The sequence below is a fragment of the Mercenaria mercenaria genome, chromosome 5, assembly GCF_021730395.1.
Source record: "Mercenaria mercenaria strain notata chromosome 5, MADL_Memer_1, whole genome shotgun sequence".
NCBI lineage: Eukaryota > Metazoa > Mollusca > Bivalvia > Venerida > Veneridae > Mercenaria > Mercenaria mercenaria.
The window spans coordinates 13,617,868-13,636,685 of record NC_069365.1 but is presented as its reverse complement, the minus strand read 5'-3'; the positions used below and the strand labels follow the sequence as shown (position 1 = coordinate 13,636,685).

Genomic DNA, 18,818 nt, shown 5'->3' with positions numbered 1-18,818 from the left:
ATCATTTTAAAATATCAAAATACATTGATATGTTTGAAAGAAACGGTGCTTTTCGAAGCCTCAAAGTATTTTTCTTTACAAACATATTAATTTATTATGTCGGAATGTTACGCGCTTGTTTTCATTATGACAAGATAGGCAGATGGCAAATGTATTTGTTTACATAGTGTGTTTTTGTTAAAACAGGAAACTGACTTATAATCCTAACAAATTTAAGCACTATCTGCTATAAAACGTTTTAATTAAAATACTCCTTACTTTCAAAAAAACATTTTCATTTTGATGATATGACAATTTCAGTCATCTATTATTTAATTAAGCATGTAATTAAATATCAAACAAATATCCAGAATTTATCTCAACACTGTTTAATTTCATTTCTTCATCAGATTTTCAGTCCAAAATAAAAGATGTTCTCCATTATGAATGAACAATTGCAACAAAATATACAAATGTCCTTGTCCAAAAGTCCAAATTCCAGAACAAAGTACCGAAAGTAAAGAACAGTATATTCAAGAGTTTATCTTATATTAGGCTAGCGGAACAATGTAATTATTTGTCAGTAAGTCATGTTATTCCATAAATTTTAAATCCTCGAATTAACCCACAGTTTAAAGAAAGCTGTCTTAACACGAACCAGTAATCCTACACCAAATCAACAGCAAGAGTTATCCAAGGTGAAATAACTAGTTACTTTATCAATGCTTTAGTCATATATTAAATGTAAGAATGAAAATAATGTTATATCAATTAATCTGTGTTGCGTATAAGAAATTTGGAACATGTTATATTATTAACTTTTTAACTACGTAAAGTCCTTGTCAGTTTATAAACTTCATGATTGAAGATCAATCGTAAAGCTATCTAGACAAAGGGTTACAAATCAACACTTCTGATAGATCTCTGATAAATATTTAACAACTTAAACATCTATTCAATGAAGAACTGAAGTTTAATTTGCAAATATAATAAGTAAACTTTGTTATAAACCAACTGTATATCTAAGAAGAGAAAGACTTCTTAGTCTTATAAAACATGTGATTTCTATAACATATTACTTAATATAATGGTCTACATTTCAACAAAAAAATCCCATCATCCACCATTTTTGTTCTTTTCTTGCAAAATATCATATCAGCTACAAAGCAACAACGACCTGTATGTGGCACAACTCCTGATCCTTATAAATGGAGCATGATACTTTATCAACACTATTACAACAAGAGCTGCCAGAGGAAAGCAACGCTTGAATTATTCAAAAGCAATGTCATTAAAGAACCTTAAATGTATGAAATAACGAACTAACACAGGGGCATTACTTTGTAACAAAGTAAGGCAAAGTTATAACATAAGCACTGTATGTGGACAAGTGTGTGAAGTTTCCATCATTTCCAAAGGGCACATGTGATTGAGATACCAGCTTACATACCAAAACCTAAGAAAATATTGCTGCTAATTAGTCAAACAAGAGCTTAGATAATCTAATGACAGCCCATTTGACTATTTGTACAAAAGTTTTTGTTGAAATAGAGGCATAATTTTGCTAAAATGTATGCAAGAGTTATGGAACTTGCCAAATGATGTCATCCCATGAGGCCAAAGACATGTAAAGAATCTGAAAACATTTGGTCAATTAATTCCTGAGAAACATGTTTACATGCAATAGTTTAAGCAAAATTTCTATGTTAAAATGGGGCATAATTTTAATAAAATAAAAGCTACAGTTATGTAACTTGCCCCTTGAGGTCATCTCATGATGCTGAAGAAAAGTCTGCATGCAAAACTTTAACCTGAAAATCAAAGTTTAAAAAGGGTATAATTTTGATAAAATAAAAGCCGGAGTTATGTAACTTGTCCTGAAAGGTCATTCCATGATGCTAGAGACCTGTGTGAAGTTTGAAAGCAGTTGGCCTAGTAGTTTCTGAGCACCCTGCTTACATGCAAAACTTTAACCTGAAAATCTAAGTTAAAAAGGGGGAAAAATGAAAAAAAAGAGTTAGACTTAATATGTAACTTAGAGGTAATTTGATTATATCAAAGACATGTGTGAAGTTTGAAAGCATTTGCCCTAGTAAGTTTCTGAGAAACCAGGTGCTTACATGCGAAACTTTAAACTGAAAATCTAAGTTTAGAAGGGGGACAATTTTGACAAAATAAAAGCTAAAGTTATGCATCTTGTCCTGAGAGGTTATCTCATGATGCCAAAGGCATATGTAGGCATATGTGACATATGAAAGTCTTTTCTGAGAAAGCTGTTTATATGCAAAACTTTAACCTTTTGTGACAAAGGGGGATTACTAAAGCTCTATTATTAGAAAAAATTCAAGAAGTCATGCTAAAAAGGGACATGACTTTATGAAACATATCATATTATCACAGTAAATGCACATTAAAGTCAAAGCAGACACTGATGAATGTAGTAGCTCTACCTGTGGTTAAGCTACAAATGGGGTTTTCAATCCAATAAAAGGGAACAAATACAAAACAAGATTTTTCCCTAATGAAAATATCTGCTGAAAATCTGGCAATTTCAATGCAATTTTAATGTTAAGTCCAGAGAACACTTGGAAAGTCAAAGTGACTATTACACCTGAACCACCATGTCTAGCATAAACTTTGAACAGAAGACTATAGTAAATGAAAGAAAGCAAAATAACAGATCAACAAAATTATACCCATCCCTTCCGTCCCGGAAATCCATCATCATCATCATCACTGTCAAATTCCTGACTGCCTCTTCGAACAGGGAATAACAAGGGAGCTAACAATTCCCGAAATCTGACACTCAGCTGCAGTGTTGGTTCTTGTTCTAAAATTTTCACCTCATTTATTAATCTATATTTTCCTTTCTTGACCAATGACACGGGAAATTTGCCCACTGGAACATTTTTCTCAGTAGCCTTTTGTGCTGGATGTTTAAAACGATTCATTGTAATAAGAAAGAAAAAGTAAGAAACAAACATCCAAATCCAAGGCAAAGATTTATCTACGAACAAGAAAGCAACTTTTATGATAAAGACACAAAAACTAGACAATGAGATTCTTAAACATTATCTACTTACAGAAGTCAAACTCAACAAAGAAAGTGCAAGATCAATGTATCTCCTGGCAGGGGCAAAACTAAGATACATTTTATTGGTATACAGGTCTAACATATTAAAAATTGATGAGAATAAGATCTTCTCCATGAGATGCATGCAACCCCAGGAGCTGCGAATTACATCCTTTCATGAATAATATATGCATAAAATCAAAGGGTATCGCATCCTTGTCTAGTACAGTCTGCTAATTAAATCACTGTTAGTGATCCCAAATAAACATCAACAGTTAACTGTTGTAAAATCAATATCAAGTCGTTTTAATTCAGTTATTGCAAACAAACTATCATATACATACATTTGTCATATTGTTGTATTCATACAAGGGTATGTTGCATATTTATAACTTAAATAAGAAGTTAGTCTAAAACAGACACCAGACACAGTAAGTTATTCTGTTTTTACCTGATATTTAATTTCTCAAAGTTATGTTACTTTAATAGTTATACACAACTTGTTTTCATGTACGTAGCAACGTGCAAAAATGGAGAAGAGGAAGACAGGCTTTTAGCCTCTGTATACTATAATTTAACTGACATTATTTTTATATTCAGGTGGTTGCTTCCGTTAAATTATAGCTTAAATTAATCCCACTTGATTACCTACACCAGCATTAAACTGCAACACCTGCACTTGACTCTCCTCAGGAACTGATCATGTAACATGAAGGTTTTTGCACATTATCAATTTTGAATGTCTAGATAAATATTTTATTCATTTGATTTTATAAATACCATTCTGTTCAACAAAGTTAAACAAGAGGACCGTGATGGTCCTGAATCGCTCACCTCTTCCCACATGACCCAGTTTTGAGTATGACGTCGTTTTTTCTATTATTTGACATAGTGACCTAGTTTTTCAGCTCATGTGACCCAGTTTTGAACTTGACCTAGATATTATCAAGATAAAAATTCTGACCAATTTTCATGAAGATCCATTGAAAAATATGGTCTCTAGAGAGGTCACAAGGTTTTTCTATTATTTGACCTATTGACCTAGTTTTTGAAGGTACGTGACCCTGTTTTGACCTTTATCTAGATATCATCAAGGTGAACATTCTCACTATTTTCATGAAGATCTCATGAAAAACATGGCCTCTAGAGAGGTCACAATGTTTTTCTATCTTTATACCTACTGGCCTAGTTTTTGACCGCACATGACCCAGTTTCGAAACTGACCTAGATATCATCAAGGTGAACATTCAGATCAATTTTCATGAAGATCCATTGAAAAATATGGCCTCTAGAGAGGTCAAAAGATTTTAATAATTTTAGACCTACTGACCTAGTTTTTGACCGCAGTTGACCCAGTTTCAAACTTGACCTAGATATCATCAAGATGAACATTCAGACCAACTTTCATACAGATCCCATGAAAAGTATGGCCTCTAGAGAGGTCACAAGGTTTTTTCATTATTTGACCTACTGACCTAGTTTTTTAAGGCACGTGACTCAGTTTCAAATTTGATCTAGATATCATCAAGGTGAACATTCTGACCAATTTTTATGGAGATCCATTCACAAGTATGGCCTCTAGAGGGGTCACAAGGTTTTTCTATTTTTAGACCTACTGACCTAGTTTTTGACCGCACATGACCCTGTTTCGAACTTGACCTAGATATCATCAAGATGAACATTCAGACCAATTTTCATACAGATCCCATGAAAAATATGGCCTTTAGAGAGGTCACAAAGTTTTTCCATTATCTTACCTACTGACCTAGTTTTTGACGGCACGTAACCCACTTACGAACTTGACCTAGATATCATCAAGACGAACATTCAGACCAACTTTCATACAGATCCCATGAAAAATATGGCCTCTAGAGAGGTCACAAGGTTTTTCTATTATTTGACCTACTGACCTAGTTTTTGACGGCACGTGACCCACTTTCAAAGTTGACCTAGATATCATCAAGGTGAACATTCTGACCAATTTTCATGAAGATCTCATGAAATATATGGCCTCTAGAGAGGTCACAAACTTTTTCTATTTTTAGACCTACTGACCTAGTTTTTGACCGGACGTGACCCAGTTTCAAACTTGACCTAGATATCATCAAGATGAACATTCAGACCAATTTTCATACAGATCCCATGAAAAATATGGCCTTTAGAGAGGTCACAAGGTTTTTCTATTATTTGACCTACTGACCTAGTTTTTGACGGCACGTGACCCAGTTTCGAACTTGATCTAGATATCATCATGGTGAATGTTCTGATCAATTTTCATGAAGATGCCATGAAAAATATGGCCTCTAGAGAGGTCACAAGGTTTTTCTATTTTTAGACCTACTGACCTAGTTTTTGATGGCACGTGATCCAGTTTCGAACTTGACCTAGATATCACCAAGGTGAATGTTCTGACCAATTTTCATGAAGATCTTGTGAAATATATGGCATCTAGAGAGGTCACAAGGTTTCTCTATTTTTAGACCTACTGACCTAGTTTTTTCTGGCATGTGACCCAGTTTCAAACTTGACCTAGATATCATCAAGGTGAACATTCTGAGCAATTTTCATGAAGATCTTGTGAAATATATGGCCTCTAGAGAGGTCACAAGGTTTTTCTATTTTTAGACCTACTGACCTAGTTTTTGATGGCACGTGACCCAGTTTCGAGCTTGATCTAGATATCATCAAGATGAACATTCTGACCAATTTTCATAAAGATCCCATGAAAAATGTGACCTCTAGAGTGGTCACAAGCAAAAGTTTACGGACGGACGGACGCACGGATGGACGGACGACGGACACCGCGCGATCACAAAAGCTCACCTTGTCACTTTGTGACAGGTGAGCTAAAAAAAACATGTTTACAGTTAACAAGAGCTGCCACTATTAGTGACAAATGCCCCTGAAGCATGCCCAAGAATGCTACAGTTGTCTGCACAAAATATGCAAGAAAAGTTAAGGTATGAATCATTTTGTGACCTTGACCTGAGAGACCAGGTCATAAGCATGACCCACTTTCTCAATATGGTTAACATTTGTGTCAAATTATTTTCATATCCCTTGATAAATGGCAGGGTTATGTACCAGACAAGAAATAGACCATGTTAACCTTTGACTTCTAAGTGTGACCTTGACCTTGGAGCTACGTGTCTGGATCTTACGCATGATGCATCATCTCATTATAGGGAACATTTATGCCAAGTAATTCTAAAATCCCTTCATCGATGGCAGAGTTATGGACTGGACAAGAAACAGACCATGATAACCTTTAACCTCCAAGTGTGAGCTAGGGGTCTGAATCTTGCAAACGACACATTGTCTCATTATAATGGGGAACATTTATGCCAAGTAATTCTAAAATCCCTTCATCAATGGCAGAGTTATGGACTGGACAAGAAACAGACCATGATAACCTTTAACCTCCAAGTGTGAGCTAGGGGTCTGAATCTTGCAAACGACACATTGTCTCATTATAATGGGGAACATTTATGCCAAGTAATTTCAAAATCCCTTCATCAATGGCAGAGTTATAAACCGGACACGGAAGAGTCCCTGTTAACATTCAACTTCTAAGTGTGACCTTGACCTTGGAGCTAGGGGTCTGGGTCTTGCCCAAGACACATCATCTCATTATGGTGATATCCCTTAGGGAAAAAAAACTTCTCAATTTTGCAGTCTTTCTGCAGTGAAACAGCCTTCTTTGCCATTTGTTAAAACTGTTTCCAGCATGAAATGACTAGTAAAAAGCAGTTTTTTTAGAAACTGCAAATTATAACTGGAGGATTGAAAAACTGGTGGTGGCCAGTTTTCTGTAGTTATTTTGAAGTTTTTGTAAATGTTTTCACAAAAAGCAGTTTTACGGGCAGTTAAATGCAGTAATTTTCTAAGAGCAGTATTTTTAGCATCTTTTATGAACAGCATTTTTTTTCACTACATTTTCACTGCTTTTCTATTAAATATGTTGATGCAGGCATTTGAGTAAAATAACTGCTAAAAACTGCATTTTGAATGCTCTGAAATATACCAGTAATGCTGAAAAACTGCAGTTTTACTGCCTTCTTTTTCACTAAGGGGAACATTTATGCCAAGTTATTTCAAAATCCCTTAAGATTTATGGATGGCAGAGTTAAAGCCGAGACAAGAATAAGGATGCACACACACACAGACAGTGCAATTTTAATATGCCCACTTTCAGGGGCATAAAAATTTAATTTCCTGAAAAATCTACCAAAAAGTAACAATTCTAGACCATCAGTTTCTTTTTCACGTTGAAGAGTATATCGAACATGTGACAAAAGTAATGACGGCAAAATATTGCTGACAGCCGTACCTGAAATTTCTTTGTAGAACTTGTCTTCAATTTAATACATGGTTTATTTTGTTGGATCAAAATAAAAATGGGCTAAAAAATTTTCAAGATAAATGTTTAGTCCAATTCAGCACTGGAATTGGTGAAATTATAGCGTGACAGATTTCTGGAAACTGCTGGCTAAATTCCTGGAAAGGTTTCAATATGGGATTCATTTCAGGTCTGTGATCCAAAAACAGAATATAAACATCTCTGAGCTATAAGTTTTATAGCTATGAAATCTATATATAGCTATTTAAATGTAAACCTACATGATTCTCAAGTCACATGCAAACAAAAGTCTCCTTCAACTTGAGAACCTTAGGCATCATCAATGGAAAATTCAAACATAATTTATAGCACACCTCTTGATTAAATTATTGACAAATATATATGCTCACATATAATAATGCATCAATGCAAAATGTTTTTTTGTCCAATTCGGGGTCAAAATTCCCCTCTCCAAATATTTCTTTATCCAGCTTCCGACAAAAAGCCTAGTCAAAAGAATTTTTCTATACAATACATTTTTGAACCAAGTACAGTATATGGAGTCTATTTAAACCACGCCATTCAAAGCAGGAAACAATGACAAGTATTTTTTTATCTGGAATATGTGACATATTTATGAATCACCATGTGATTTTGTCAATATCTTATTGTTATAAAGCAATTTCCCCTCCTAACGGGCCCTGTTACTTCTCCAATTAATGAAAAAAGCCACTACTTTCAAAATTAAGATGGTAAATAGAAATGCAGATTAATTGCCTTTTTCAGTTCTTTTTTTCCAAAAAAAAAATATATATCTGGGAAATTACTAACAGAAACATAGAATAACAATAAGACAATTTTTTTTATTTTTTTTAATCATTGTGTTGTCTTTCAGATTTCAGTCAATTAATTTTCAATTTAAAATTCGTAACCGGAAGTAGATTAATGACAGTTGCTACAACAAGTTCCGCCATTTTGAATATACATGTGACATTTAAAATACATTGAAAATTAATAATAAATGATACATTTAAATTTCCTTTTCTTCTAGAAACCAACTATGGGCGCCTAGCATTGAAACGATTTTAAATGTGCAGAATTTCACCCAAAATCTCATCTAATTTTGATACGAAAACGTGGCTACAGACTGCTATGTGGCAACCAATGCACGCGGACTGCTGTCAATCAAATCCAATGTAAACAAATCGCCAATTAAACAATGAATATAATAAAGAAACTACCTTGCTCTTTAACAACGTTGCTTGACTGCCTTGGCTAATCCCTGGCCTATGTATTTTGGTTGTATCCCTTGCAATCCCATCCACAGCCCCGATTGTAAGCCTGCGAGGCTGTTTGTTGATTTCTTTTGGCTCCAAAACCGTATCTTCCTTGCTGGTTCTCCACTGGCGTCTAGCACCGACTGCCTGAGTAGCTGGCCTCTGTACTAGCGGAGCAGGTTCTTGTCTTCGTCCGGCGGCAGCTGCCGTGGCTGGTCGAAGCGTGACATTGTCGTAGAGACCGGTTGAAAACGACGGATGAGTCTGGATATTGGCAGCAGCCGAACTCGGTCTAATCACGCGGCTCTTGCCTTTTGACGCCGACGGAATACGTCCGGGCGGCATGTCGTCGTTAACGAGGGCGTCTAGCAATACAGATTCAGCAGCACTGATGTATTTCTCCTTCAATTCTTGAAATGTCAAGCGAAAAAATTGTATTTGTTTACGTCGTCCTCCCTGTAGTTTCTTGACAGCCTCGTTTTGGGACCTGTAAAAATCGTTTAATATGCGACAAGGTGACAAACTTAATTTAACTCCCCTTCAAACACGTAAAATAAATATTTAAACATGTTGTCTATCAGAATTGTTACTGTTTAAGTGCTTTGATAAACCTTGTTCTAAACCCAGAATAAAACTAAAAGCGCTTCGGACTTTTTAAATAGACTTTTCCAAGTCAAAAGATATTTGGAAAGTTTGATATTATGTACTTTCAAAGTTACATGACAATACCGTTATCAGGTTTGCAAATTAGAGTTCTCACAGTCAACCAAAATAGTTTAATTTTATTCTGTATGAAATATTAAGTTATTGTTAAGCTAGAAAACATTTAAGATTTAAAATACCACACCGCCACTTCACAAGAGTTGTGATGGTCAAGCCCAGGATGAAGTTTTTCGACAAAGGAAACTAACCTAATTATTAAGCCCGAAGGCTTTTTTGTCATCTCACTTGAATAAGTACATTAGACGAGTTGTTTTCTGTACAAATATTAAGTTTTGGTCACAACATCATCACTTTTGCTAAAATTTCTAAAAAAAAATCTGACCATTTCATTTTTCCTCATATTAGTAGTTTTCGCTAGACATTTCATTTTTAGGATTTCAAGGCTGGACGAAATAGTGTTTTTATTCAAAGGTGGATTGAAGTCGTGAAATAGATGTATTATTCATAAGATGACATGGTCTTATTATATTGAAATTTTGATATGCTATCAACACAATATTTCACTACTTTGAAAAAGTGCTTTTAGTAATTATCAAGTTTAATAAATTCAACGTGAAAGGGCACAAATGTGATATTCTTCTTATCACATGTAGACCTAAGCTTTTCCTGTTGAAATATCAAAACTTCTTCTTTCTTTACCTATTATCACATGTTTGACGTCGCGGGGGTGTAATAAAGCCATTAAATAAAAATGATAATAACTAGTGTAATAAAGCTTTGACGTTGACGTCGTTTATAGTATTAAGGAGACGTTGGTCAAATTGACTTGTTTATATAGTAAAAGAAAGTATAACTTTTGATGTTTCGACAGGAAAAGCTAACATGTGATAAAATGAATTTTACATTTCTGACTTTCCACATTGAATTTATTAAACGAGTTGAATAAAATTGATAAAATGCTCGGCAGAGCCTCGCATTTTATTATTTTATTCAACTCGTTTAATAAATTCAATATGAAAAAACACTCGTGTAATATCCTCTATTTATAGACCAAGTAAATTCGACCAACGTCTCCTATATACACGGGTGGTAAACGCGCAATCCAATTCCCGCCGGGAATACGCTTAAAATGGGTTGCGCAACGTCCGGTGCTGGTGTTGCGCGTAAAAAAAGACGAAATTGAGGTATGTGAAGTTATGATTTTGCTTAGTATGAGACAAGAATAAATTTTCTCGGAAAAAGCAAAATGCTATTCGACACAGATATGATAATACATCATATGTGTAAAATATCTGGTTTGTAATTTATGATTCGGCTCTATTATCACAAAAACTCTGGCGACAGGAAACGTGAAAAAAGTAGGAAATCAACAAAAATAGCAGTTTCTGACCTCATATGCCTAATCTGAGGACATCTGATGCTTTTTATGATAACTCAACTGTTATAAAGTAACGAATATCAAAATTATTTGTTTCAAATCCTGCTTACGGGGACATAATTGACAAAATAATAATCGGGAATGGGGTTGCGCACCGGGAATGGAGTTGCTCATATACATCATAATGTGTATAATGTATACGCGCAACTCCATTCCCGGGGCGCAACCCCATTCCCGATTATTTTTTGCCAATATTTCCCCCAAAAGCAACATTTCATTCAAGTGTATGTAATATTCATGACTGTTTTACACGTGTTTGATCATTCGAAGCGTCACATTTCCAGAAAGAAGGCACAAGAGTTAGAAAATTTGCATTTTTCATGATTCCATGCTTTTTTGACAGCTCGAGCCATCAGAGTTTTCGAGATAACAGAGCTGATTCTTAAATTAATAAGTTGGTATTTCACACATATGATCCTTATTCATTTTTGTGTCGAATAGCATTTTGCTTTTGTTCGAAAGCATTCGTAAATGTGTAATTATTTACAACAAGAAATATCTTTAAAAATGATGGTCGGCGAATTGTAATCTAACATTTTTCAAATTGCAAAACAGCAGTAGATTGATGAAGATTCATGAAGCGGTTCATGAGAAGAGGTCATTAAACGTGTTTATATTTTTAGCTAAATTGGTCCCTATCCCCATTTGTAACAAAATAGCAGGAGACCTTACGATATTGTTACACATCGAGTTTGATAAAAATCCATTACATTTTAGTGGTTAATGCGAAGAAAGGCATATCTACTTTTAGCTATAGTGGTCCCTAATAGGGCCCAAGTTCCTATATAAATAAATTTGGAAGAGAACCTTATAATGATGCTCCAGACCAAGTATGACAAAGATCCACCAAGCTGTTCATGAGACGCTGTATAAAGGCATTTCTAGTTTAAGCTCTAGCAGCCCCTAAAAGGGGTTAAATGTCCCAGCTGAACAAAGTTACCTGCGGGCCTAATAAAGATGCTACAAATCAAGTTTGATTAGAATACATGAGAAAAAAATCAAAGGATTTTTTTATTTATTATTTTTATTTATTTCTAAAATAAGCCAACTGATCCCGCTTTAACATATGCATTTTCGATATTCATGAATCTTTGGACAATGACGTCACACCAATAAAAATGTGAAGGTCAAGCAAAACATTGTATTTATTTCAATATTTTTGTTTCATAAGCAAAGTTTGACCGTAGTCATATCACATAGATAAACTGTATGCAGCGTACCTTCGTTTCAGTGTAATGAGATTCAGTCATTATATAGCATATATATAATAAAACAGATTTCAACTGAGTTCAATATTTGCCTACCATACTAAAGAAAAATATTCATATATAATAAATCAGTTAAATAATTTATAACAAATATATCAAAGCAAACAAGTACTCATTTTAATATGCAATCTGAATAAGTCACAAAAGCAAGAAACCTTTTCATATACAGACGACAACTGTAACAAGGAAAATCTTTTAAAAAGCACTTCTCTTCATAAAAGACTCTTATCACACCCTTATTCATGTGATACGCAGACCGTATTCGGCTCTTTCTTTAATTTGATATATGATGGTATTTGAACAGATTTTTATCATATTTATTAAACTTACTTATCATTTTGAGATATATCAATATTCTTGCTAAATATACTGAGCCAAAGTTAGCTTTAAAACTGTGAACAGCGTCGTTTAGGATAAACGCTTTGTCTACATTTCACTCAGCGTAGCACAATCAACAGAGTGAAAGAAATTGACACTCTCGTCCAATCAGGCAGAGTGTTGCATAAATCTTCCATTTTGATAAATTATCTATAATGCGTTATCAAGTAGTTTGATTTGCAAACTGAAGTCACGTTGCATAGGTAACGAAAACGAATTTAGACGGCGTCGCCGAAAAACAAAAACCCACCTACCTCGATTTTGTATATATTGATACGCAACACAGGCACCGGAAGTCGCGCAACCCATTTTTAGCGTATTCCCAGTGGGAATTGGATTGCGCGTTTACCACCCGTGATATAGATAAACGACGTCGACGTCAAAGCTTTATTACAATAGTGTATTATCAAATTTATGTTATTTCACTCCCACGACGTAAAACATGTGATAAAATCATGTAATGAAGTTGTCAATGAACATGTCCGTGATCTATTTATGACAGCGCATGTTTATTAGAATTATAATGCAGCGTACTGACGTGGTTCGTGCATCCATGAGTCTACACAGTGAAGCCGAGCTTTTTATCAGTACTCGTATTTCAATGGAGTAATTTTTTCACATAATTTTATCATGTACCGAATTGTCAAATCTTGACACAACAGAATGAACTCTGCATACATTTTTTTTATAAAATGGCACATTCACCTTAGTGTTAAAGGGTAGACAATGCCCTCGTTTTCGCCATATATTTTATAGGGTTATATTACATTCCCTTGGCCGCTCCAATAGCTCAGATCTCGACACGGTATTCGAATCTGGAGCTCCAGTCCTAGTCTGGTTGCACATTTTTTTATTATCTCGTATGACATGTTGGACTGTGATCGCATTACTTGATAATTCATAATCAATAATATGCTATGTCGTGTGTTTTGATTAGGTCTTGATACTTTTGAACAAAAATAAGAACATGATAAAATTTTAAGAGAGACGAAGAAAAAAAAAACAATTTAAAAGATAAAAACACAGCGAATGGTTGCCAAAGCGGAGATGGTATCTATATGGCTGGACATGTTATTCACCAAAAACAACTGACTGAAGGAAGAAGAAAGTCGGCAAGGATTGTCTGCCTTAACGTACCAAACCTTGAAGGTTACAATGTGGAAGTCAGGCAGACTCATAAAACTCAACGCATGGTTTCAAGGGATAATCTCAAACTCTAGACCAGTATTGGAAATGGATGTGTAAGTCCTCTTGACAGTTCTTCCGAAACAAGTCCGGGTTGCCGGGCGTTTGAATCCAGAAGAGAGCACACATTTTGACGACGGTAGCCCAATATCAGTCACTTAAATAGAGGCGACTAAGGCTTTACATTTATTTAGTGAAAATAACGTTAGATGTTGTTTTTTCTTTACAGTCGACTTTTTACTTTGCATCCGAATACCATCCTAAAACAATACACGTGTCCTCCGATAGGTATGAGTGATCACGATATGTTATTTGTAAGCACTTCTTTGCCATCCGTCTCACGTAAACGCGAACGTCGCACAGTGTTCAGCTATAAGAAGGCGAAATAGGAACATATCATTGCGGAATTGTGCTGTTTTCGTGATAAACTAGCTGTTATCCTCGAACCGACATTCCGATTTTGAATCCGTATGGGAGGATTTCAAGGCAACTGTACATTCTACCATATCCAAACATATCACAACAAAGTCACTTCGTAAAAAAGCAGATCTACCGTGGATGTCAACAGAAATAAGAAAACTCATAAAGAAAAGAAATAAATTATTTACTAGACGTACATTAGTTTCAACAACTCTGAACGAATCATATCACAACATAAAAAAAAGAAATAAAATATAAACTACGTAAATCTTACCATACATACTTGAACGACATGCTCGATCCTGAGAATGATAAAAACTCCAAACGTTTTTGGAAATATAAGAAGAGAGAGTAGGAAACAGGACTCTGCCGGTATAAGTACCTTGAACGGTATTATAGCTGACACTGCCCAGGCGAAAGCTGACATGTTGAATGACCAGTTCACCTCCGTCTTTACTAAAAAAATACATTAAACATTCCAGACAAATGTATACTAGTATCTCCATTTACGTCTACGGATGCAATCAAAGCCACACTGAAAGGAGTTATAAGTAGTATTAACCGTCTGAATGAGAAGAAAGCTACAGGTCTCGACAAAATACCAATGATCATTCTCAAAAGAAACCATGAAGTTGTTGCAACTATTCTACAATATATATTTCAACTTTCCTTAGACCACTGGTGTTGTTCCTACAGACCGAAGAACTGCTAATGTTGTTTCTATTTTTAAGAAAATATATCATTCTAAACCAGCTAATTACCATCCAGTTTCTTTGACTGCAGTCGCATCCAGAATGCTTGAACACATCGTCGTTTCAAACGTTATGAGTCACCTAGACTCGCAAAATATATTACATGAAAATCAACACGGATTCCGTCAAAAGCGTTCATGTGAGTCGCAATTATTGTTGACCACAGATGATATCTCCAAACATACTAATGCCAGACATCAAGCTGATATGTTATCTCGGATTTTTCCAAGGCTTTCGATAAGGTCTCCCACCAACGTTTTTCCTCAAAATTAAACTTCTACGGCATCCGAAACAACACCAGACGATGGACTGATTCCTTCCTAACAGCTCGAAGCCAGAAAGTAACGGTCGAGGGTGCGACATCTTCTTCATCACAAGTCACGGCCTGGGTACCCCAGGGGACTGTCCTGGGACCCTGTTTATTTCTTCTATACATCAGTGACATAGCAGATGGCATATCCTCAGAAATCCGACATTTCGCGGAATCGTCCAGTCATAACACATGAAGATCATCATTTACTGCAAGACGATCTGAACCGTTTGCTACAGTGGAGCTACTCATGGCAGATGGAGTTGAATGTGAAAAATGTGCTGTCATGAACTTTTCTAATTCTCTTAATAAGAAAATATTTAATTACACAATGAATAATGAAAAACTTTAAAACATAAAACATCATCAATATCTGGGGATAGAATTGAGTGATAATCTCAAGTATACTACACACATAGATCAGATAACAGACAAAGCGTCCAAAACGCTTGGATTAATCAAGAGGAACCTGAAAACTTGTCCATCAGTCGTTAAAGAAAAAGTTTATCATACCCCCGTACGACCGAAATTGGAATATTCTTCTCCTACATGGAATCCTCAACAACAAACCGAAATAAAACAGACTGAACAAGTACAACGTAACGCAGCGAGATTTGTTGCCAACAAACCATTTATTCCTCTAAAATCAGATAGCGTCCCTTCAATCATCACAAACCTTCATTGGTCATCCTTACAACAACGCCACCAGCGCTTTGATGCCGTCCTTCTCTATCGTGTAGTCCATGGACTTATTGCAGTACCTGCTTCATATTTACCAACTAAAGCGATTGTTCGAACCACTAGACAAAGTTATGACCGCAAGTTCTCGCAGCCTCACTGCCGAGTGAATGTATACCAACACTCCCTTTTCCCACGCACCATACCAGTTTAGAATGCCTTACCCACCGCTGTTGCATCTGCGCCGAGCCTGGGCGCCTTCAAGTCTTCCATCCACTCGCTCCCCGGATTCTCTGCTTAGGTGAAGAATAAACTGTACAATGTATATAATTTTATAGTTTGGCATAAGCCATTTTAACAACACGCCCGTTGAAGACGCGTTCCTCACTCAGTTTTTAACATTCTCATGTAAATGTCCACAGAGGCAATGGAGAATATGTCATCGAAGTCGAAGTCGAAGATGCCTTGTTAAAAGACGAAGATTCTGGAAAATATGTAGGTGCTGTATTTCTTTACTTAATGAAAGCATTTGATCTTGTTGATCACTCTATTTTACTACATAAACTTAGATTGTATAAGTTTACAGATAGTACAATTAAATTATTTCAGTCGTATTTATCTAACAGGGAACAGTTGATCAAAGTTGGTAACTTCAGATCCGAACAAATGGCAGTTACTTTAGGCGTTCCGCAAGGGTCAATTCTCTGTCCCCTGTTATTCTTACTTTATATCAATAACATAGCATCATCTACAAGTGAAGGAAATATTGATCTGTATGTTGACGACTCGACAAAATACGAATTTCATTATGATATCAAACTGCTGCAATTAAACTCCAAGAAAACTTAAATAAAATCGAAAAATTGTGTTTTTCAAATAACATGCTGTTACATCCACCAAAAACAAAATGTGTGCACCACAAGCAACGCAATTGTAACAATCTGAACTTTAGCCTGCTGGTGGCAAGTGAGTGTGAGTGAGTGAGTGAGTGAGTGAGTAAGTTGGGTTTTACGGCGAATCGACACAAAGTGGTCATATATCGCCGGCTGGTGGCAAGTGAGTCTGTCTTTGCGACAAGTGCAGACCAAGATCAGCCTGCACGTTTGTGCAAGCTGATAATTGTCTGCACTGTTCACTATTCAGTCAGTAAATTTTCAGTGAACACCCTTCAAATAATAAATGGTATTGCACAAATTGAATGATGGTCCAAACCATTTTTGAAATTTAGCATGATAAAGGTTTAACTTAACTATTGATTGATCTTTCACAGAAAATGTAAATGTTCAAAAAGTATTACTAATTCATATCGACAATACACTTTCGTGGGATATACAAATAGATAGAATCTGTTTAAAAATTAACTCAAAAATTGCACTATTGAAGAGGATTGTTTATTTTCAACAGAGGATAATTATGAAAAAAATATATTATCTGTTTTAGGTTACTGATGTACAGTTTAGTATACAGGCAGTAGCACTTGAAGGAATAGCTGCTAGAATTCTTTTAAATAAAGATCTGCAGACAAGTAAATCTGAAATGCTATTAAAAGAACTCGGATGTATGAAATTTTCTGAACGATGCAAATACCATGGAGTAATGATATATAAAGCTACAAAAAATCTTGTACCATCCTACATATCTGATCATTATCATCGTCATCATCTTCTTCTTCAGTATTATTATGCCCAAATTATCATGGCCTTAGGTCAGTTGTACATAATGATATTGTAATACATGTACTTAAATATCGTACAAATTATACGAAAAGGTCATTTGGCCATACTAGTGCTAAAGTATTGAATATCATTCCACAGAATATCCGTTGTGTGGATTCACTTAGTCGGTGGCAACAGTGAATGTTGTGTTTAAATGTCTGTTATGTAAATTCTATCTTTTTTTCATTACAACAGAAAATCAATTTTTATCTATTTTTGTGTTGAACTGTTGTATTTTTATTTTACAGAAGGCCACACTGAAACTTTGTAATATGTTTTAGAACTGTTATATTAGTTTGTCTTTAGTTATTAACGTCTTTAAATAAAGTTATTATTATTAGTATTATTAATTTTTTATTATTATTATAATGTAAACAAAATTCGTTGAAACTAAACATAAAAGCTCAATATTTAAAGTACACATATATACTTACATTTTGGCAGCACCAGCCTTGCGCATTGACATTTTGTTAGCAGACATTCTCCCTCCCTGTGCTCACAACCCTTTTATTCCACCTTTTTATTGTGTTTATATCATGTTAAAAGGGGACTCAGAGTAACGTTCTTTTAATACTGCAACGTTGCTGCTATGGTTTCACCATACAACGCGTCTGTACTGTAGTGACGTCAGTAGTGTTGTCACTAACGTAACGTTATATCACTAATGTAACGTTAGACAACCATTTTTAAGAAGCTGTTACATGTCTTCGTTTTGATGCATTTGCAACAACGTACCAGTGTTTAAACTTAACATAACTACTAGGTAAAACATCGTTTTTAACAATTGTTTACATTTATTTCTTTACAAATGGCATTCTTTTTTAAAGGGGGACAACTCCTTTAGAATAGTTTAGGTATCCAACTCTGTGGGACAGAACAGTAAAACATATATTGGTCAGATAAGTTTTTTTGTCAAGATGCTGTTCGTTTACTAAAAATTTCTGTTGTTTTGTGATATACTGCTAAACCTTAATTGAAGTATCTCATTTTGAGCAAGGCAGTTGTGGATGTGCAAATACATGTATTGACATATTTTCCTTTGTCCTGCAGTGGTAATTTATTATAATACATACTCGTATTGATCGAATAGATTGAAATGTGAAGTTTATATTGTGCGGTCATGTCTTTTTGCCCTAAGTAGAGTGTGCATGCGCGAAATTTTACTTCCGTTGCTAAGGATCGCACCAAGTGTAGATCCATCTGTATTAAATGTTGAAGGAAGAACAACGGATATTCCATTTTTAGCGCTAGTATAGCCGAATGACTTTTAATATAATTTGTGCGATATTTACATATTAGGCTTACAATAGAAAACTATATGTAATTTGCGCGACTTTAGGAGC

The 18,818-nt window shown here is 35.1% G+C and overlaps 2 protein-coding genes across 2 annotated transcripts in view; one reads left to right on the top strand and one right to left on the bottom strand.

The window, feature by feature from the left end:
- Positions 1-18,818, top strand: part of LOC123556484 (WD repeat-containing protein 49-like) — a 106,626-nt gene that overhangs the window by 30,514 nt on the left and 57,294 nt on the right. The gene's annotated exons all lie outside the window — the stretch shown is intronic.
- Positions 8,558-18,069, bottom strand: LOC128556878 (uncharacterized). Its single transcript, XM_053542720.1, has 2 exons — positions 17,910-18,069; positions 8,558-9,155 (listed from the first exon to the last, which is right to left on the bottom strand). The coding sequence occupies exons 1-2, from the start codon at positions 17,954-17,956 to the stop codon at positions 8,573-8,575; spliced, it is 630 nt and encodes a 209-aa protein (XP_053398695.1). The 5' UTR covers positions 17,957-18,069; the 3' UTR covers positions 8,558-8,572.

Bases quoted from the DNA above. Each gene is read 5' to 3' on its own strand.
- LOC128556878 (XM_053542720.1), bottom strand. From the start codon at position 17,956: ATGTCTGCTAACAAAATGTCAATGCGCAAGGCTGGTGCTGCCAAAAT. The intron at 9,156-17,909 runs GTAAGTATATAT...CGATTTTTACAG, and splicing joins AAGGCTGGTGCTGCCAAAAT to GTCCCAAAACGAGGCTGTCA.